General features: G+C 39.7%; 2 protein-coding genes across 9 annotated transcripts in view; both read right to left on the bottom strand.

Moving 5' to 3' along the window:
- The window catches only part of LOC137139051 (synaptotagmin-2-like), a 72047-nt gene extending 53570 nt beyond the window's left edge, over positions 1 to 18477 (bottom strand). For 2 of the 8 annotated variants that reach the window (XM_067525740.1, XM_067525741.1), the window contains exons 1-2: positions 17562 to 17785; positions 17396 to 17459 (exon numbers count right to left, since the gene is read on the bottom strand). The gene's annotated coding sequence lies outside the window, so the exon portion shown is untranslated. Of the gene's footprint in view, positions 1 to 17395; positions 17460 to 17561 lie in introns of all 8 variants that reach the window. The other 6 variants (XM_067525737.1, XM_067525742.1, XR_010916260.1 and 3 more) reach the window with 5 other exon arrangements.
- A 557-nt stretch (positions 18478 to 19034) lies between these two features.
- Positions 19035 to 22252, bottom strand: oard1 (O-acyl-ADP-ribose deacylase 1). Its single transcript, XM_067525751.1, has 5 exons — positions 21956 to 22252; positions 21660 to 21825; positions 19837 to 19895; positions 19630 to 19742; positions 19035 to 19502 (listed from the first exon to the last, which is right to left on the bottom strand). Exons 1-5 carry the CDS (start codon positions 21998 to 22000, stop codon positions 19355 to 19357), a joined length of 531 nt encoding a protein of 176 aa, XP_067381852.1. The 5' UTR covers positions 22001 to 22252; the 3' UTR covers positions 19035 to 19354.
- Positions 22253 to 22303: the final 51 nt, after the last annotated feature.

Here is a 22303-nt window from a genome sequence, read left to right as displayed (position 1 = left end):
CATGCATTCAAAAAGTCACTCTCTCCAGTTGAGTGATGAAAAGATATGACCCAAGAGCGGTGTGATATTTAACTGAGCTCATCTGTAAAGTAGACAGAGAGTATTTTTCAATTAAGCACTCATTAAAACTAAATTAAGTAGTGACCTTTGAAACATATGAGCGCAGGGAAGAGAAGTGAAAGGTAGACATGTGCTGAGTAGCACACATCCATCTCTGATTAATGCGAGAACTCTCAATGTTGTGTTTCAAGGATCTCTTGCACTTCATTCGGGCAATAAATTGCCTCCAAGGAACAAGCAAATCATAATTATATAAGCTGTCACTAACTGTGTATGGCACAATATTACTGCAGTATTTGCATTTTTAAATGTACTGGGGTTGAGGTTGCACAGGTCTCTACTATCAAATTAAACTAGTTATCAGTTAAATTACTCAGATAGTATCATCTTCACAACTACTTGTGCAGAGGCGCTCTGTGCCAGCAGGCAAAGCAGGCAACTGCTTGGGGCCCCAGGCCAGTAGGGGGCCCCCGAGGGCTGACAAATGTGAAACTATGTACAGCACTGACTGTGTGCAAAGTTTGCAGTGACATTACCCGTCACGGAACTCCCTAAAGGGGCCCCGAGTCTCACCCTGTTGCAAGTAGTGCATGATTCAGTGTGAATAAACAGGTCTAACGAAACAGGGAAAACCGGCTGGTGAAAATGATGAGGAGTTTCTTTGGTTTACTTTGAGATCTAACATGAGTTAACTCACTAAGTTAGCAGAGCAGCCTAATGTCAAGTCAATTTGGAACTAAAAGAAGTTGACTAGATGTAGAGATGTACTCTGTCATGTTTGCGAAGATCTAACAATTCACTGAAGTAGAGCGGGGCTATACCTTTAAAAGTTTAAAATCAATTCTCAAATGTACTGGAAGCAATTGGAGTGAGTAAAGAATGGGAGGTATGTGTTCACACATGAGAGTCTTGGTTAAAAGTTGGAAAGCAGTAGTGAAGACTGGTTGACTCCAACATAAAGTGCATTGCAAAAATCCAATCTTGAGCTGATAAATGCATGAATTGCCTTTTTAAGATCTATTTGAGATAAGAATGGTTTAACTTTGGCCAGGAGGTGAAGCTGAAAAAAGATCACTTCTAAAACACATTTAATCTTTTTATCAAATCTTAGGTCAAAGTAAAAATCACCCCAAGATTCTTTACTGATGTTCTAAGATAAGTAGCAAGCTACTAAGATTCAGCTTTGCTGACAAATGGATCTGCAAATGAGCTGCCTAACAGTGGAAGGAGAGATTGGGCTTGTGGATGATTGACCTCAGTGGGAACATATAAAGCAAAAACGGGACAAGGCCAAGAATGGAACCTTGCGGCACTCCACAGGTGAGAGAGACACACAGGAGGAGGACGTGTCCCCTATCATTATAGAAAACTTCCTATTGGATGAATAGGACTGGAACCATCTAAGAACACAGCAGGATTCCCCGCATCAACAGATAAAATAAAATCACTATGAACCTTTAACAAAGCTGACTCACTACTATTGTTTAGACACAGGGAGTTATTAAGGTAAAGCTTATTAAGAAGTGGCATTACCACCGCCTAAAAACATCTGGTACAACTCCTGAGCTAAGATAGTTGTAAATAAACGTAAGAAGACATGGCACTACAATATTAAAAACCTCTTTTAAAACCTTAGATGGAAAAATAGCCAGAGGACAATGGGAAGGATTTATGTGCCTCACCATCTCAGTAAGAGCTAGGAGAGAAACAGGCTCAAACTGCTCAAATACAACAGAGCATGTGGGAGTAGCAGACAAGTCAAGGGTAACATTATTTTTATCCTTTTTTATCCTTTCTAACTGTAGCTATTTTTTCAAAAAAATGATTAAGAAACATATCGTATGTAGCTCTTGGTACATCCATCACCACAGATGTGCTCGGATTAATTACAGAATTCATGGTGGTAAATAACACTGTAGGACGGGGAAAGTTGTTATCAATAAGTCTGGAAAAATATTGAAATTTAGCAGCTTTGATGGCCTTCTGATAGTCCAACAAAGAGTCCATCAGAATAGACAGAGATATATGCAATTTGTCCTTCTTCCACCTCTGTTCAGCTTGCCTGCAGCGCTGCCTGAGAGTGTGTGTGGTGTCATTCAGCCAAGGTTCTATTCTTGATTTTGAAGATTTGCACCTTAAAGTGGCAACAGAGTCCAGAATAGCAGCACAGGTAGAGTTAAAAGAAGAGAGAAAATCCTCTGGGCGTGGGTGAGTGACAAGAGACATGAATGTTAAAATCCCCACATAGTAGAAGCTTTTCATATTTATGGATGGCGCCAGCTAAAAAGTCCGTATTAAATTTCGGTGGACGGTACACAGCACACAGAACAGGGCTATAGCACAAAACTTAAATAATTATCTGTGGGTATTAAGGGGCAGCTAAAGTAATTTTGCAAAACAGCGGCCAGGCCTCCATCTCAACCTAAAACTCGTGGTGTGCTAAAAAAATGCACAACCACAGTGAAGAAGCTCGAAGAAGGCGCTCAGCTGGTTTCAACCAAGTCTCAGTCAACAAAAGAAAATCGAGATCACGAGAAGAGATAAAGTCGTTAAAGACAAAAATTTTGTTTGTCAGTGAACTAGCATTGATCAGCGCCATTCGAACTGAGCAGCTGTCATCTGGTTCCAGCGAAGCTCAATTTAGCTGACACAGACTGCCCAGGAAGCCCCCCTGGCTAAATACACTCGTAGGCCAGGACATGGATACAGTATCCTGAGGTTAAAAACTACCAGCCGGAGCCACTGGTAGCTGTACTCCAAGGAGCTCTGTTTAGATAAAGTGTCCAAACTTTGTGGAACAGCCAAGCGGTAAACTGTGGAAAGCATGATAGGAGGCCACACATACCGGTGCCATCTTGTAGTTAGAGTAGCTGTAGCTATAATATTAGGTTCCAAAGAAATTTGGATAAATGTACTACAAATCACTATGATGTATTACTGTAAGCTATTGTATGTCTATATTGTTTGTATTTTCAATATCTTTAGCATAGCAGTTTTGCATTTGCTATTGAGCATCCACATGATGGGAAGTAAGAGCGATTCTTCCTTTCGTCTTTATCCTAGGGCCCCAGCAGACTCTAGGATCGCCACTGTACTTATGAATAGCAACCCATTCTTAAAAAATAAAGCATTAATTTATTAAATATCTGTGAGCAAATTTGTGTAAAAAAGTTTTACTTTTATGAACACAAACACAATCAGAAAGGCCACAAGACGTATATTAGAGATATTCCTGCAGCCACACAGTAGTGTTTTACCACCTGCGCTCACATAGCCCTGCAATCTCAGAATGGTATCAACAATCAATGGAGGGAGGGAAAGGGAAGACAGGACCAATCGATGCCTGTTAGAAACGCTACAGTAATTGTGCACTTATCAGTTTGGAGCAGCCTGCTGCTACTTTAAGGAGCCTGAATTAGATGACTATTCCTAGGATAAAACTTAAGTTCAATATGTATTCTTTTAGGTACTACTGTACTGCATGTCTGATTTATCCGGCTCAGACCAACAGTTATTTCTGAAAAAAGTAATAACTGCCATTTCCTTTACCTGATGGTTTTAATGCTGTGATGGACAACATAAAAGTTTCCCCATGCTGAGCCCTGTCCACCACGACCACATTGCCAGGTGGTGTAAATGCTGTGGCTGTTCAGCATAAGTGAACCTTCTGAGTAATACTCTCACAGAAACAAAGGGAAGCTTGTTAACACGTCAAAATCCAACTTCATTATAACAATGACATTTGCATCACCAAGACTGTCGTGATTTAAAATAGGACTGTAGCTCATATATACACACAAATGACCAACAAAGAAATATCATTATGGGATGACACATAGCAGCTTTAGTAAACATGACACTGTTCCCTACACCCAGAGCTCTTTCCCGCCATGTTTATTTAGTGCCTAAATCTATCACTAATATGTCGGTGCCTAAACTCAACCAAACTGCGTTGTTTGTAACCCAGCAATTTTGACTGGGATGTCAAAGAGTGTTAGACCAGCTGCCATTTTGGCACCACTGTGAGAGATGACATTCACTGTTTGGGACCTAAACGGTGCAATTTCAACACCGGCCTGCCTCCCTCTTTGAACAAATGTTTCTAGGGGTTGTGTGAAAGAAGAAACAAAATTATCTATATGGGCGTTAAAGTTAGACTTGTTGCTACCATTAGGTACAATTGATTACAACTTATCACTGCTGCCAATTAGCCTAACATGTATGGGAGAAAACCGCAGTCCCCGGAGGAAACCCAAGCAATGTTGCCATCCACTGAGGCATTTTGCAAGTATGGCTAAAGATCCTTTCTATTCTTCAATCTGAATATGTGCTGATATGTAAGAGCCCTTGCACACTGTGGTAAAATTTTAACAACTTAAACAGACAAAACTAAAGACCACGCTGACGTCAGCTTGTGCCAGAAGGTAGTTTGGCATGTAAATGTTGCCACAACTTGTCTTACTTCTTTCCAAAATGCATATTGAATTCTCCAAAAGGACCACAGTCTCAAACATAGGTCTGTGTATAGGTCTGTGTAGGAGTGTATCAAATTAACACAGGATGTTGCACTGTTAAGAGTCTGGAGATGCAAATAAAAACTGCATAGAGATTAATTAAACAATCCCAACACATTTCTGTTCCTTTCAAGCAACAAAAAACTGAGCTTGACCATGTTAATGACCGCACCATAGAATACATGTTCAAACAATTCGTGACGTCAGCCTGGTTTTAAACATGTTTTATCCTGATTTTTTTCCATTACTTTTAATACTGCTTAAAAATCCTTTTTTAATTTTTATAGTGTAAAAGCAACCATAATTTCTACCTTTTACTGCAAATTCAATACAAATTGAATATACAACAATTAAAAACCAGAGAGCCTTGAAGAAACACATACACACGCCAACATTTTCCACTCAGTCGAAAAATATGTGAAATTCTACTCAGCCAACTGATGTTATTCTATCAATTATTCAGGAGGAGAAAGGCTCGCAAAAAGTACTGCACCCCAAGCTATATTGCAGTACATCATTGTATAGCACACCATCTGCTGCTAGTCAAAGCCAACGGTTGCTGTGTGCACAGGAGTGCAGAACAGAACTGATCCTTGGGTGGAAGTCATATTACTGCATCCATCTTGTGTATTTTAAAAAAATCCCTTATTAAATATTGAGCATGCACGTGATGGGAAGTAAGAGCTATACTTCCTCTCGTCTTTGGGCCCTTTGGCCTTGTTGGTGTTTCAAAGTTTAACCTCCTCCAGAGACAAAATGTTCTGTATTCAGACCTAAATAATGCAGTGCCTTCATTCTTAGAATGAAAGGCTGGCTTGCTTGACATGTGACTAATCGCTTTACAACATCAATAATTTTAAATCAGCAGAAGTAAACTCAACTTTTCAAAATCAACCTGGTTTCTCTCAGTTCCCATTATGGTGACAGTTGATTAGTATATTGTCTTTATAATTAGTATCAGTACAGCATCTGTCAAAGGCCTAATAATGGCTTGGTCCAACAGTGACTCATCACTTATTGTGTGTTAGAATGGGGTTTAAAGTTCTCATTATGTTGTTATTTTGCAAGTCGAGCTGAAATTGAGTCATCTAATTCACCTTAAAATCAAATAAATGAGCAAATTATTGGTTCTGTTCATATCCCATTGCATCTATTATATATCATACACCATCTTTCTCTTTATAGTCACCCTACAAGTATGATACATACAACGCTAAGTTCATTAACTGTCCGTCTCACCTTTTTTTATGTTTATCTGTTGCTACAGAATCCAATAACTTAAGACACAACGCAAAACAAAGAAGGTTCCAAATGTGAGACCCTCCATAGCACGGTAAAGTTCACTTTTTTCAACTCCATTCTATTAAGGTTTCCTTATTCAGTCATGTTAACTAGTATTCTTTACTTTTCAGCTACTCAGGTCAACAGAGAATCTTTGTCTTTGGTAAAAGCCACTGCCCCTCCATCCAAACAGGAGCCCTTAAGAAGCAGCTGTATCTCATTTAACACACTGCATCATTACAAAAAACAGTACTGGCATTGACAGTCCTTTAATACTGTCATTAAATAAATAGACATATCTGTGAATGGTTTTATCTTAACAGACGTGTAGAAAAAGTAATTTCAGATCGCATATCTTCTATTTTTATAGCCTTAACAGCATTTTTTTTTAAAGACTCCCTTACAGGGGTGTTTTGCTGCTTTGAGGTGACAAAAATCTAAATATGTGCAAAAGATTGCAGAATACATACAAATATACACAGTGCAACTGCTTTATAAAACGGGCTCAGTTTTGCATCTACCACATGCCACACTAAGAAAAGGCAGCTTAGCCTCCAGCAGAAGCTGTTTAAAACGTGCACCAACACATCGCAAAGTTGGTTTCGCCTCTATTGCAGCTCAACTTTCCAATTTGGATTCATTTATTTGTTTTGTATTCGGAAAATGTGAGGCTGCAAAAATGAAAAGAATGTTTTAAAAGAGATTCTTAAACTTTTCGGCTATATGCTGGAAACTAGATAAGGAGAAAATGTTGATTTCAATGAATTTAAGAAATACCCTGTAATGGCACCATGGAGTTTTACTGTGCTGTTAGACTGAGAGAAGGACAATCAGCCAGTAGCCATACGTCCATGTATTTCTCATAGAGCTGAGGCACAGGGGTAACCCAGCCAATGTGGGGTCAGACAGCAAGTCTGCCGGCTGAGATAGAGCCAAGCTGAAAATCTCAGAAGTCGTCCCCTTTTCATAAACATCAGTCAGTCAAAGTTGCACAGTTTCTCATTTTCCAACCAACATCTTATAAATACCAGCTTTGTCTTTTAAGTGCAAAAGAGGGATAAAGTTGTTTACAGCAGGTTCAAACAGTGTCAACTTACAGCTTTAATGGGAAAGACTGTGGTAGTAAATGATGCAGACATTATGGGAGTTTACAGAAGCTTCCTTTACCTGTTTTCCTTTAGCCGATTCAAGCTAATTAGAGCTTACCAATCAAAAGATACATAATATCGTTAAGGTTGTTTTACTCTAAGAAATGCAAATATGTTGAATGGTTTCAGAGAGCTAAGAGCAGGCCAAAGTAAAAATAACAATCAAATCCAAAATAAATGTCTATTGATCACAGCAATCAGTTGCATCACCCACTCCAACTCATCTCAAGGCTAAAATGCTGTCATAGTTCAGATTCATCATTTAGAGTGATGCATATGCATTGATCAAAAGTCAAGATTATCAGCAAAAAAATAAAGCTGGATGTCACAAATATATAAATATGACAGTGGGCTTATTTTGCATGCAGCTTTTCAAAAACAACTCATTTGTTAAGGATAGTTCTGCTCTCAGTCTACATACTCACTTGCCACTTTATTAGGCACACATATAGGCAGTTACCCAATATCCAACTTAATAATCTAGGCATGTAGGCATGGTCAATAGTTCAAAACATGCATCAGAATGAGAAGAAAGGTCATTTAAATTACTTTGAACTTGGCATAGTTGTTGGTGCCAGACAAGCTGATCTAGATATTTTGGAAACTTCTGATCTACTGGGAATTTCATGCACAATCAAGGTTTACAGAGAATTCTCTTAAATATATATCTCTTAGATATATATTCATAGAGCAGCAGTTCTCTGGGTGAAATTGCCTTTTCGACGCCAGATGTCAGAGGAGAATGGCTAGACTAGTTCAAGCTGATAGAAAAGCGACAGTCTCTCAAATAACCACTTGTTAAGACCAAACTATGCAGAAGAGCATCACTGAAGTCATTCCTGTCTGCTAAGAACAAGAAATTTGGGCTACAATTTGCAAGGGCTAACTCCACTGGATAATAGAAGACTGGAAAAACATTGTCTATGAGTCTGAATTTCTGCTGCAACATGTGGATGGTAGGGTTAGAAATTGGTGAAAACAACATGAAAGCATGGATCCATCCTGCCTTATATCAACAGTTCAGGCTGATGATGGTGGTGTAATGGTGTGGGGGACATTTTCTTGGCACACTTTGGACCCCTTAGTACCGATTAGTCATTCTGTAAATGCCACAACATACCTGAGTATTGTTGTTGACCATATCAATCCCTTTATGATCACAGTGTATTCATCATTTGAAGGTTACTTCCAGCAGGAGAAAATTCTATGTTACAAAGCTAAAATCCTGTCAAACTGGTTTTGTGAAAACTACTATGCGTTCACTGTACCCAAATGGCCTCTACAGTGACTATCCTTGGGATGTGTTGGAAAAGGAGAGTCACATTACAGATGGGGGGCCAACAAATCTGCAGTAACCGAGTGATGATATCATGTCGATATGGACCAAAATCTCAATGGAATTTTTCCAGTACCTTGTTGAATCTATGACACAAAGAAGTTCACACAAAGTTCTGACAAACAGGGTCCAATCCAGTACTAGCAAGGTGTGCCTAATAAAATGGCTGGCAAATCAAACATGTACCAGTAGGTACTGATACTTTACTGATATTTTACATATCAACTCCAAATACTGCTATTGGCACTTAAGTACATTTATTAGAAAGCTTTAGTTTCTACTTACTTTGCACATTTGACATTTGACATAAAACCCAGATGGATGCTGATTAAACTACTAAACAGTAAAATATTACTTTACCACCTCTGCTTACAATAAAGTATTTGGGGGAAATTACCTAGAAAATTAAGTATTTTCACATTGTTGTATTGGATGTCCTGAGATGTGTTGGCACTGATCCTGATCCAAGTCCTAGGTTTAGCTCCTACATCTGGCACAATGTTCTTAACCAGCATCTTGTCTCAAACACTACTACATTTATATATTAAAGTTCATTAGCTCAAAATTATTAATATGATATTTACTGTTTTTGAAGTTGTTAATACTTTCACCAGCTTAATAAATACCAAACTATTGCTTTGCGTAGGCAAAAGCTGAACTCAGTTGACGTAATAGCTGTGAGTGTTTTAGCCCCGCACCACTCGTTTATTTCTAAAGGCAAAACAGCTAACTGAATTATTGCCCACTGTGTCAAGGACAGTTTTGTAAGAAAGTGTAAAAGAAAAAAAAAACTAGATTTCAAATATATTTTCACAGCCCCTTTGACGCATTTCAATGAGGGGGCACAAACCATCCATGTCCTAGATAAACGGTACCCTGCACTGGATTGAGAGACTCTCTACAGCAGTCGAGTTTACATAACAGTAGGCAACAAGAGAAGATGCACATCACTTCCAGAAGGCCATGTGGAAAAATACAGGCTACAACATTTGAAAAACAACTGAGTATCTTCTCCACAAAAAAACTAAATGTGTCTTCTGATTCAGAGCAACACAATAATTTTGTGGAATAGACACTGTTTACTGAATGATTAATATATTTACTTAGTGCCTGTCTCCAGGAAGGTACAATTAAAAATGTATTTGATATATGAATAATTGTATTTGCTTTTGTATTATGTGTTGCATAACGACTGGAAATAGTTTGCGGCTTTAAAATGAGCATATTTATTAATATTCAACAATGTTGTTTGTCCTAATACCTAATACTATCATCTTCATTACATTTACATTACATTTAGTCAATTACAATGTGTCATTAAGCAGAGACAGACAGAATTGTACATTATAATTGTACAATCAAAGCTGATTAATCCTGTGTGTGTGTGTGTGTGTGTGTGTGTGTCTCATGTGCTGAGTCAAGTGTGACAGACCACTGCTTGAATCTCTCAGAGGGTCAGGCTTAGTAAAGGAAAGAAAAATGTTGAAATTGTGGGTGACACAGAAGTTGCATGTTTGCTTCTTTGGCAGATTGCTAACTGAATTTCATTAACCATCATGTCAGTAAAGTCTAAAAACAGTAACAGCTGTTTTAGACAGCAAGGAAAACATTCATTAATGGTAAAGTAATGCAGAGACCAAAAAAAAATAAAAGGTTGCTGATTTACCAAAACAACTTGCAGGGGAAATTAGACTCGCCTCCTCCTCAGTCATGATTCACTAATGCTTCGAATTAGTGTATGGTGCCCTCCAGCATAAAGCTCCATACAACACTACTTTGGCATCTTGATGTGTTTCCCCTTTTTGTTTACCTATTTTTCCTCCTGAGCTGTCAGATATTGTACAATCTCTCTCATGTAAGCTCTTGGCAATTAACAAAGTTATGCTACAATTCACAAAGCATTTTTATTTAACCAAAAGATCAGGACGATCTCTGCATCTTGGAGCTTAGAGTAACCACTGAACAAAACTTTCCAAATGAGAATCAAGATTGCAAAAAAATGTATTTGTGACCAGCTGTCCAGATAACAGTGCTGTGAGAGGGTTTATAGAACTGGACAAAAGGATGGGAGCAATTATTTTGATCAATATGGTACAATGAATGCCATGTCCCGCTTGCAAGACCCTACTATTACTGGCCTTATCGTGGGTGGAAATTGATTCTGCAACCCTCCATCACGCACTTGAAGATGCCAACCAATTTGCTGTCAAGTCAATAATCTGTTTGGAAGAGATCAAATCTACAAGATTTTTCCAACTTGGCTGAAACAAAAAGCCAAAACATCACAAACTATTGAGATATTATCATTCTCTGTTTGTTTCCGAGATATGTTTGCTATGCACTTGCAACTTTCCAGCTTCACATGGTTACCAGGAATCTTTTAATCTGTGAATGGCAGCAGCACAATGACCTGAGTAAAGTATTAGTAAAGACGATGGCTTGACACTCAGTGGAGCACCTTCAGCTTTACAAAGCACCGTAAGTGACCTGCCACTCACACGACTTAAGTTGTCCATTCTAATGACAAAAACTCCAGGTCAAGGCTTTTAAAGGAAAATGTCTTTACCAGAAACCAGTTGGGGTTCAGTGTCCACTTCAACACATGGGCAGGGAGAACTCGGGATCAAATCGCTGACCCCTACATTGTGCGGATTTCTGTTTCAGTATGCTGTGTCTGCGCAGTGTACCTCTAATGAATAAGATAAATCCAGATCACAGAAAACAAATAAAGAAATCCTTCAAAACAGCAGCTTGCAGTTTAAACTAATTTCAATACATTTCATCAAGAACAATTTCAAAACCTGAGTTTATTCTCTAGAAGAAAGGTTCTCCTTGATGTTTGCACCGCTCCGAGCGTTCTGAATGTCAGATGGGCAGATTTTCACTTGGCAACACTAACAAATGACAACTCAGCTCTCCCACTGCAAAACGCCAAGGGATTGAAGAGAAAAAGAAAACTGAAAATGTCTCTGCTAAGATTTCAGGGGACAGTAAAAATATATTTAATAAGGCTCTGTTTTGGTTCTCTGCACAAAAAAAAACTGCTGCCAGTTGTCTTTTAGAGAAGCCTGGCAAGAAGAAAAACAGAGAGGAAAAAACATATAAAACCCTTGAACTACATTTTAAATACACTGAGACCTGAAAGGCATGTTTTCAAGACAATTGTAGGCAGGCTATCATAAAGTTCATCATCATTATTTAGACAGATTAAATCACTGCATCCAAACGAGCTTAATATTACAGCTACATGATGCTCCCTTCACCTTTCTGGACACTCCACCATCAAGGTTCAAATGTATCAGCCTTTACTTGTTCCTGATAATATTGAGGGTGTAATTTAAGTGTGATTTCGTGGCCCTTGGAGGACTGAAATGAAACTGCTGTCACTGCCAGCTTCCTAGCTGTGGGGAGAGAAGGTTGGAGCCGACACAGGTTGCATTTCAAATGCCTCTGTGCGATCCCTCAGCCCGTTTGACAAGGACAGATCCCCACAGTAGCTTTTGGCAGCTGCATTTAAAACAGTGGCACAGCTTTGAGTGAAATGAGAGCACAACACATTTAATACAAAATATGGAGAACCCCAAAAAACCCTTTGTGGCTCTGTGTCATGAACATGCAAAGCTTTACAATAGTAAGAATATGAAGGCTGAGCATTTAGCTGCAGAATAGACGTTGAGAGCACCTATGCTGACAATGAGGTTAGGTGACAGGGGTGCAAGCGGTGCAATGTGATACAGACGTGGTCACCAGCCAGGCAATGTCGCCCATGAGACAGGGGCTAAACAAGTTCCTGAGGTCTGACAGCTCTGCAGACTAACAGGCTTATAGATAAGGAGAGACCGAAAACAACCCTACAGTAACGTTTATCCACATGCAAGAGTGATCAGGAAAGACCTGGACTGCATCTTTGTCAAACACAAACACAAAGTGATTCTATGTGAGCTGAATAACTGGCTGAGCCTCCAATGGAGGGAAACTGTGTTTAAAAATAAAACGGAGGAATGGAGAATTTCTCTGTAGACAAAGAGCTTCAAAACATCAAGTCTCCTGTAGGAATCTCTGTCCTTATATAAGAAATCAACCTGATCTCACCATAGACAATAGCTACTCATAATCTGCAAAGATGGTGACTAAATATAGACCTAATACCACCCTTTAGATGAAAGCCACTCCTCAAGGTCCAATTCAAGGTAACACCAGATGTGTTATACAGGAAGGTCTTTTGCTACAAACTGGATAATTAACAGAGCTGAGAGCCAGCATCAAGGCATTTGGCTGTGGCCCACAACTCAGTGGAGAGTGACTGGCTTTGAGGGCTGATGTAGCAGATGGGACAGGGACTCAGAGATGGATTGAGTGTAGCTTGCTGGTTCTGCATCAAAATATCACTTCCATACTGTTCTGTACTCAGTCAGCTTCCTAAACAGTGATCCCACATTAGAGAGAAGGGAAAAAATCAGCTAGCCCTATTTCCAGCAGTGTTACAGCGACTTGTTCTTTATCTCCGCCTTTAGCTCCACCCCCTTAACATTAATTATGCAGCTCAATGCAGCACTCAGAGTCTCTACTGCAGCTCACCCACACTACAATATTCTCCTGCTTTCTCCCACTCTCTCTCTCTCTCTCTCTCTCTCTCTCTCTCTCACTCACACACACACACATCCCACAGAACATATCTCTCTCTCTTGTTTCATGGCTACTATCCATAGTCAAAGACAGCAAGGACATAAGCTGTGAGTAGCATTTTCATTTCTTTTGCAAGATGAAATATCGATACACGTTTTCAATAAATCACCACAAATGTGAAACACAGGTTCATGAAATATTACATTTTTTCTTAATCACTGATTCTAAGGCACCTCCTTCCCCACAGAAAAACTGCTACTTATTCTTTTTAGCAATGTTATAAATATTTTAGAGCATCTGATGCTTTTAATGTGAATGAATTCCTCCACAATGATAATGAGGTGGACATCTATTTTTAGTTGCAGTGTGACTCACTTTCAGCACAGATTACATTTTTATTTTTTTATTATCAAAGCCTGGTGTTGGTTCCAATGCAAATCAGAACAAACAGTCTGATGTGCTGGGCCAAGCACACTTAACAGCTCAAACACCTGTATGGTGCAATAGTTCCAACTCCTCCTGAACATGAGGAGAAACGTAATCAGACCGTGTCACAGGAACCAGGGAGAGTCCACACTATGCAATCTGAATCAGCTTACATCAGCAAAGCTGAGCGAAACCACAGAGCATACAACGGTGGGAAGCTCTCACGCTTCAGCCGTCTACCCACCAGGCAGGCAGTGGGGAGGAAATGGAGCAACTGTTTGTGGAAGCAGAAATAAGACCCTTCATTTCCTCCAATTTTCACAACTACATTTCTGTTTCCATTTGCATCCATGTGTGTGCGATTGTGTGTGACAGGGAGAGAGAATTTCTTTCCTGGCCAAAAGCTGTAAAATTAATCCAAAAGAATTTAAGTTTGAGGCTACCCTGTGTTAGTCCCCGACGACTGCCTGACACCAAATAAGATGATTTTTTTTCCTTTCACATGAGCCTACATTATCCTAGGAATCTTTTTTTTCCCCACATAGAACATCATTAAGAAAATGTCAAAGCACTCACATACAATCACCAGCTATGTAAGGGCACCTGCTGTTTGCTTCGCTATTGTTGCCATTTTAATAAATTCAATAAAGTGTCTGTGTGATGTCTTTGTTTGCAAAGATCCCACTTCTGGAACAAAAGCAAAACAGCAAGGCAGATGTTTCCAAAAAGGACAACATGGCCGAGGAAAGTGAGGTCTTTCAGCTGGTGTCGAGTAAAGTGAATGTGTTACACGCTTACATAATCCAGAGGGAGCTTAAGTTGACTACTCCCTCTCTCTACATGACAATGTGCTGGCAGGTGCTGCTCGGCTGTTTTGTTACGAGAACCATGTTGCCATCGCTGTTTAAAAATCTGTGCATCAACATGCGTCCACAATGCACAGCGGTGGGTCAAAATCTCTTTGTGGGGTTGCTGTTTATCAGCAGCCAGCCCTCTGTGCTCTGCTGCTGCTGCAGGGGTCTTTTCAGTGCATGGAACCGGATGGTGAGCAGAGAACGCAGCGGGGGCTGGGCACCGCAATGTACTGCAGTGCTCGTAGCTCTGCTATGCACACCCACTCTCTTCCATTCTTGCTCTGCCTCTGACAGTCTCTCAATCTTTCGCTCTATCTCTCGCCCTCTCTCGCCCATACTTGTGTCATTTGTCTTGGCTTCTTCTGTTTGCATTTTTCTTATCACGCCTATTTTTTACACACTCTTAAAGCTGACTCCATTTTATACATATATTTTTTGCCCTTAGCCATTTCACAGACACACAGTTACACAAATACATACATAAATACATCCTATAACCTTTCCCTGCCCAGAGAGTGTGATAAAGTGCCATGGAGAAAGAGCACACACACACACACTCCACCATATTTATCAGGGTGGCATTCTAGTATCCTCAAGAGGGTATGTTCACCTTAGACATCTCCAATGTTCTTTATTTTCATCAGCACAACCCAAGCGACATAAAAGGAACTTTATTTCTGTCTGTTTGGTGAATTTATCCTGACATGGGGAGTTTTAGGGTTGTTGCTAACTGTAGTATGTCACAGTGACAGCCGTTGCCGCTCCGCTATGTTGCCTACACCATCATTTACAGGGGCACACTAAACACCCATGTGGCACAGCTGGGACAGGGAATGAGCAATGACAAACCCAGCAGCTGTTCACTTCCTCCAAAAACCTCACGCCTCTTAGAAAGAGTTAAAGTAAATCATTTCTACATTTCTTTGGAGTAAACTACACAGAAATGAACCTTCAAAGGCAGGTTGAGAATCCCATTAGCAACACTTTCCCAACATTTAAATAGCCACCATCTCTCATCTCATCTCTGTTTCTCATTAAGGAGCTGAGGTTTCGGATGATCTCTATCTGATTGAGTTTCTCAGTATGCTGGCTGTATCCTGCTGACAAACTTTCCTGGTCGCTCTTAACAATGACATGAAACAAAGCCTTGTGTCACAGCAGGTTTCAAATATGCACAGGCTACAGTCATTACATGTTTTATATGTTCTTTACACTGAATTAACTCAACACCTACATAGTTGTTTTGTCATTGATCATTTGGAAACATAATTAGTCAGCCTCTATTACAATTCATAATGTATCACTTCTGCTGTTGTAAGAATATTTAAATCTTAATTGTAGATTGGTGTTGTAAATGGCTCTGTGTAATAAGCAGATGTCAAAGCTGAATGTTTTTACTGCTGAAGTCAATTTCATCCCACAGCGTGATGTGTCATTTTGAGCTTTGCAGTGAAAAGGAAAGGAGAACAAAACCACAGCGCTGACACTCCCACCTGAAGCCTACAGTCAAAATACAGGTAGACAAGGATGGGACAGAGGTTTTAAAATGAAAGCTGCTAGCTGCTAAGTTTTCAGTGTCTGCAAAAACACAAGTCTCTTTAAAATGGGCAGTGGTCTAGAAAAGAAGAGCTGTATGAATAATAAATAGTGTTTCCTCAGCTGAAAAAGCAAAAGATCTGATGTACACAACCAAATGCAAAAGTCAAATATGGAGTTGGAATCATGTATAGCTGCAAAGTTTAATGGGTCAGCTGAGGAATTAGTTTTGCCCTATACTGTCCGCAACAATTTCGATTCAAACAATTTAAAGGAAGCAGAGGGCTCTGTGCTCTGTCCATGGTGCTGAAGTGGGCTGCATTTCCCTGCCAACTGTCTTCTTATCTCCACATATAACTCAGGCTTGAATAATTTAAACCTTATTGCAAAAAACAGTGCCTTGGCTCAGCTCAGCTTCTTACATGTCTTATGATTGTCTAGGATCTTAAGCTGAAAAGTATTAACCACAGCTCTACTATGAAAAAAACATTTCTTTTTAGCATGACCATATGAAACACACCAAGTCCTATTTGTTACTTCCTCCAATTCTGCAGCAAGCCAGTGTTTGTAGACATTTAAAACACACAGTGCCCACTGCTGGACAGCATCAAATTTTCATTCACAAATGATGAAGGTCAGTCTTCAAAAAAAAAAAAAAAAAGCCGATGGGATGTAATAATCAAACTGAATGTGCCTAAAGAAAGCTGCTCATGGTTGCCCACTGGAATAAATGTGTTAGTATGAATCACTTGTTCTTCGCTCCTAAAACGTGTCATTCTTCTTTGCTGTGTGAGCTAATTCTACAATTATGATAAACTGTATTTTCACATATGAGTATCAAATACCCAAATTAAAGTACACAGAAATTATAATACTATACAGTTCATATCTTTGGTACACTGTACCATTACAGAGTAAGCCTAGTTCACCCAATCAGAATGTCTACTTTTGCTGCAGACTCAGACTGAAGGAAGTCCCAGAGCACCAGAAAAACAAAGCACAACTCATCACTAAGCTCAAACGCTATTACAGCCAATTCAATCTTTTATCTAAGCAACCCCCTTTGTACGCAGAATACACATTGAGAGCATGCACACCAAAACTAAAACAGGCTGAAGCAGTCCCTCTCTACGCTTATCAGTACACTATAAATTTAGAATATTAGGTCCAAAACTTTACTTTAATCCCAACCAGAGATAATGAACAAGTTAGAACTGTGACCGTCATTTTAGAAAGCTGGAAGCTGGTTTGAGTCACTCTTCCTGGCACTGGCTGGATGCTGAGGCAGCTCAGCTCAGGGATGTAATGGGATACTGCAGCACTAGAGAACCGTGTGCACAGAAACTTGCCTAGAAGCATCAGGGAGTCCCGCACTAGCCTTCTCCCCTCCTCCCTCTCTCTATTCCTCTGCTTTTCTGACATGTCTTCCCAACGTAAGAAATCATTAAAGTATAAATGAATATATATATACTCAAAATATAGTCACATTTCAGTAACAGAAAGAAGGTGCGCTTTGTCGGTCTGCAGTCTATGGACCGACAAAGCGCACAGGAACAACTTCAGAAGTGTAAAATCCCAGCATGCCTGTAGCAGGAGGAGAATGATGCTGCTTACCTTCTGTGCAGGTTGCTCTCTCCTGGACACCGAGCTCTTCTCCTTTTCCACAGGCTCCGAGACACTTGGAGATAAAGAGAAAATTAATCAATCTCCTCTTACTCTGTCTTATTTCCAGTTTCTGAAATGATTAAATCAGGAGTCTAACACAGCCTTGCAGACACACCTTTAGTCTGTTGTCCTGTAAACTCTGCCTCATTAACACACACAGTCACCCATTCAAATGCACTCCAAGATTGGAGTACCCAAATTGATAAAGATCTGCTTAGGGGAGGGATAAAAAACTACACATACTGCAGTTTTTTTCCCTCTTCCTCTTGCCCACTCGCTCTGCTGCTTTTTTCCTCCTGGCTTTCCCTGCACTGCTTCCTGATTGGCTAAGCTGCTCCTCAATAACATAAGCTCTCCTTTTTAATTGGAAGGGGGCCAGTTTTGTGGTGCACCAGAAACCCTCCCGCCCAACTCTTCTCTCTCTTTTTTCCCCCCTAAGTGCCTGTAGAGAAGATTGCTGAGCTCTGCAATTTAATACGCTTTGAGCACAGGAAAAAAATGGGAATGGAGGACAGAGGGAGATGGGTGGGGGTGTGTGGGAGAGAAGTGGGAATGGGATTTAGGGAAGAGAATCGGAGGCAAACCAGTGGACCGTAGCAGGACAAACAGAAGCTGTGTGGAAACAAAGAGGGGAGCTACTTTAGGTGGGGTGAGCGTAGATGTGGATGTACAGTGCAACAGCAGCAGCATGTTGAGGTGTGACAGGAGGTTGGATGAAGGGGGATTTAACTGTGCTCACTGCAGCGCGGCTAGGTGGCTCTGCTGCAGTGTGAAGTCTAATTGCCAGACAAGGAGGAGGATGAGGATGGGGATGGGGATGGGGATGGGGATGGGAATGGGGGTGGGGTAGAAGGTTGCAGTGATGCTTAAGTAGAGTCTTCCTGCCAGGCTGGATATGTAGGGGTAAGTGGACACCCAGCTGCAGTGTACATGATGTCTTTTTTTTTTTCATGAATTATTGATGGTGCCCCAACAGCAAGTGAGAGGGTCACAGGTGGCAAAATACTTTTCAAACAGTATAACAGCAAGAGGCTTATAATCACTTACACCTAAAGCAAATGCTGTCATACAGTTCAACAAAACCCCCTTTAGTTACATGTCTTAATCTTGCTCATTTATGAAACTCACTGAAGATAGTGCTGTGTCAGCTCTCTGCTTTCCACTTCAGTTTCATGATGTGTTAAAAGGCTTTTCCATCCCACAGAAAATAAGCATGTGGTGTCAGATTCCCTGTCCCTCTGTCTTTGACACACATCTGGCACATCTACTGTGTCCTGGGCGGATTCAAGTACAATACCCTAGCAAATCAATGAAGGATCATACAATACCTACACCATCTGCAGAGGTTACAATGAGCACTTTAGATGTTATGCGATGCCTGGAAATACACTGAATCAACAATATAAGTGCTTGGTTAATGGAGGAGCAAATAAAGAAATAGCTAATATTTTAAGATCAGAGGGGACAGGTGAACAAAAGCAACAAATATAAATATAGTGATTAATCTAGATTAGTACGTTTTGGAACCGGTCTTTAGTACAATCATCTACTGTGTTGTGTGTCATTTACTCACAGAAATACATTAACATTCAGCTAATTATACATTTATTTAAAGTTTATTTCAAAATAATATGTGACATGTAGCATAGAAGGTAGAGCAGTCGTCCATCAATCCCGTAGTTGTTGGTTTGATCCCCTGTCACATGTCGAAGTGTCAATGACCAAGACACTGAATCCCAAATTAGTTGCTCCCAGTGAGTGTTGGCCAGTTGCATAGCAGCTCCCCCATCAGTGTGTGAGTGTGTGTGCGATTGTGAGTGTGAATGGGTAAATGAGAAGCAGTGTCAAAAGCTAAATAAGTGTTTTTACTTCCATTCTTGTATTATCATGGCCACATGAACGAGTCAGTCATTTGTGCATTAGTTCTTTCATCACTGTGGTCTCAGCTTTCACAGGGAGGCTGTAGACTGTGATGGAGATTCTTGTGTGTTTGAAGACCTGTTCCAGTATCGCAGACACCACTCTCCACTCCAGTCTATCCAGGCCACAACCAATGCTGTCAGTGAGAGCAAACACATACAGTTTAACTGTAGATGTAACAGAACTGACACATGTTTCAAATCATTCAGCAAACAAACACTTCTCTCTAGATTATCACTAAATGACTTGGAAATGACACAAACCGAGGCATGGACATTCTTGTTACACCGTTTTCCACACAGTGAGATTTCATATCTTCCAGGCTCAGTCTCAGGCTGTTATAGGTAGGTTTCTGCCAGGCCTTTTTCTTTGTGATCTGCAAATTGACCAAAAAAAAAAGGATATATATTTGTGTAGGGGTACACAGTTTAATGCTTAAATAATAGTAATAAACTGTTCTGTATCTTTACCAGATAGTAGACAAAACGTCTGCCTCTTTTTAGTACAGCACACTCTCCCGTCTGTTTTTCTGTTTGAATATATAGATTTTTGTTTACAAATTACAATTAAATAAAAAGACAAATATCAAACGTGATTGATATTAAAACCTCATCACTTTACTGCTGAAGACAAATTTTTAAATACATTCTTTCCAGCAAAATTTGTTCCGACCCACAAACGTGACACTTTATAAATTGTAATATGCCTTCATACCTTGTAAATAGGGTAATATGTTGTAATGACAAGTTACTGGGGAGGGGGTGTAATATTTTGGTAATAATGCAACAGGGTTGTTTCAATAATAAATGTTTTTAAAAGTAACATCACACAAATTACTTTAGGAGTTTTTTTTTACGTGATAATTCTATTCTATTTATTATTACGGTCAAAGCGGGTTGTGGAGTCATACTGGAGTACATTATGTGAAGAGGTGGTTGTAAAGTTCTGGCCCCCTATTTAAAATGAATGAGGTGAGAAGCCTTTAGTGATCCAACTGCTGTACCAGTTCATACATATGCAGTACATGAGTAAAGTTGGCAAACACTAAAAGTAATACATTTATTTATAATAAATTATTTCACTTATATTAATTTATATTTTTTGTAGTATTCAATGTCTTTCTGGAGAATAATTAGAAAGGTATAGAAATCGTTTGTTACAAGTAAAAGCCCTACATTACATGAGTAAAAGTAAATAAGTATTAGCATCAATTTATACACCACCATAACAAAAATAGGGGTTTCAAATGTCCATTTGCTTAACTCCCAGATTTTCTTTTCTTATAAACCACTCCACAAACTCACCATCAACCTCAAAGCACTTTTCAACCTGTGCATCCAGTGTGTAACCAGTTATCACAACACTACAGAAAATAATCAGCTTGCCAAGCTCTTTGTCATCTCCCTTTATGTTGTATTTTCAATCCTCAAAGCAGTTTCTAAGCATGTAGGCCCCGACTTTGATGAAAAGCCAGGATAGTCTAGGTGGCTCAATAATCTTGATCTTGATCTCCACTTTTAGACAACATGTGCTGCTAAAATGACCAGTTTGAAACAAGGCAAACCACTTCTGGAAAGTTCCCGGACTTTGTGACCGTGATGAGCTTCCAGTTTCTGGAAGCTTTCTGCTGCTGGTAAACCTAAATGAAAATAGCTGAGCATAAGCACTTGTCTAAGAAATTCACGGACAGGTGAGCGCCACATTCCCTTCTACTTTTATTTTTTGTCTCCATGATGATCTATAAACCGGAAATTTTGAACTTGAGAATAAATAAAACTTTCCATTTAAAAAAAAAAAAAGGCTTTTATTTTTTATTAAAGCCAAGAGACTTTTTGAACGCCATTCATTTTATTTTTATATATATATATATATATATATATATATATATATATGTGTGTGTGTGTGTGTCCCATTTCACAATGGATAAAACTTTTAAATGTTGCAGATGGTGATGTTGGGACTATTTCAAGCTACTTTAGGTACCTTGAAGTGGCTTAATTTTACATTTATTCATTTAAATAGTGTATTAAGAGTGTTCATCTACAACTAGAAATTGAAGTTTTCATATGAATCTAGGTGAGTAAAATGTACTGGAATAACAAAAAACTAAATATAAATACTCAAGTAGGGCACCACTAAACTGCACTTATGTACAGTAATTTACTATTTTACTATCTTGCTTACTAATATTTTCCAACACTTTCGAATCATAAGGGGTTTTAATCATATAACATGCCACAATATAAAAGTATAAAAGGCATGGAAATCTCTACCCCCGGTTTTTTAAACTCACTCTGCTCATTTAGCTGCTTCACTCCTTTGAACTTCTGCCTGAACGTCACTGCTATTCCTGCCCTCATGCGGCAGTCCTCGCTGATGCAGTGGGCCAGAGCCTCGTCCGCAGGGCACGAGAACAGGTCCCCAGTGACATAGTTCAGTCTCCAGCCGTTGTCTGAAGGCTGAGCCGGGAGGGGGCAGCACGACACCGTGATGAAACAGGGCAGAGGAGATACAAGAGAAGATGGTGTCTGGGAAAGCAAACTATGACGGAAACACCCTAATCTGAGTATAGAAAAGTGTAAATTTTACCTTCACAGTGTCATTGTTGACTCGTTTCTGCCGTTCAAACGACATTTTTTTTAAAAAAAAAGAGTGAGTGTAGCAACTAGCGCTGGAGTCGGTGCGACACAATTATCTGCTTCCAACCTCCGCTCCGAGACTTGTTATCATGCGACAGTAAAGCAAAGTATATAACTTACAGGTAGTTAACTACAGGTGGCCGTTTTTAACGCTAAATACAGAGCTTTTGTGGATTCTGTGGGATTATTCAGTGATCTCGTCAGCTTGCAGCTGGGTAGCAGGAAGTAATTATTTGCAGATTCTCGCGAGAGAAAATGGGATTTAAGGGGAAGAGCGAGGCGTGGAACGCTTTCAGGT

The sequence above is a fragment of the Channa argus genome, chromosome 13 (assembly GCF_033026475.1).
Source record: "Channa argus isolate prfri chromosome 13, Channa argus male v1.0, whole genome shotgun sequence".
Taxonomy (NCBI): domain Eukaryota; kingdom Metazoa; phylum Chordata; class Actinopteri; order Anabantiformes; family Channidae; genus Channa; species Channa argus.
This window is presented reverse-complemented; position numbering and strand designations above follow the sequence as displayed.

What these genes read in the sequence shown, in the direction of transcription:
- oard1 (XM_067525751.1), bottom strand. Translation starts at nt 22,000, where the DNA reads ATGTCGTTTGAACGGCAGAAACGAGTCAACAATGACACTGTGAAG. An exon ending in GACGTTTTGTCTACTATCTG is followed by an intron (nt 19,743 to 19,836) that starts GTAAAGATACAG and finishes GTCAATTTGCAG; the next exon opens with ATCACAAAGAAAAAGGCCTG. An exon ending in ACAAGAATGTCCATGCCTCG is followed by an intron (nt 19,503 to 19,629) that starts GTTTGTGTCATT and finishes TCTCACTGACAG; the next exon opens with CATTGGTTGTGGCCTGGATA.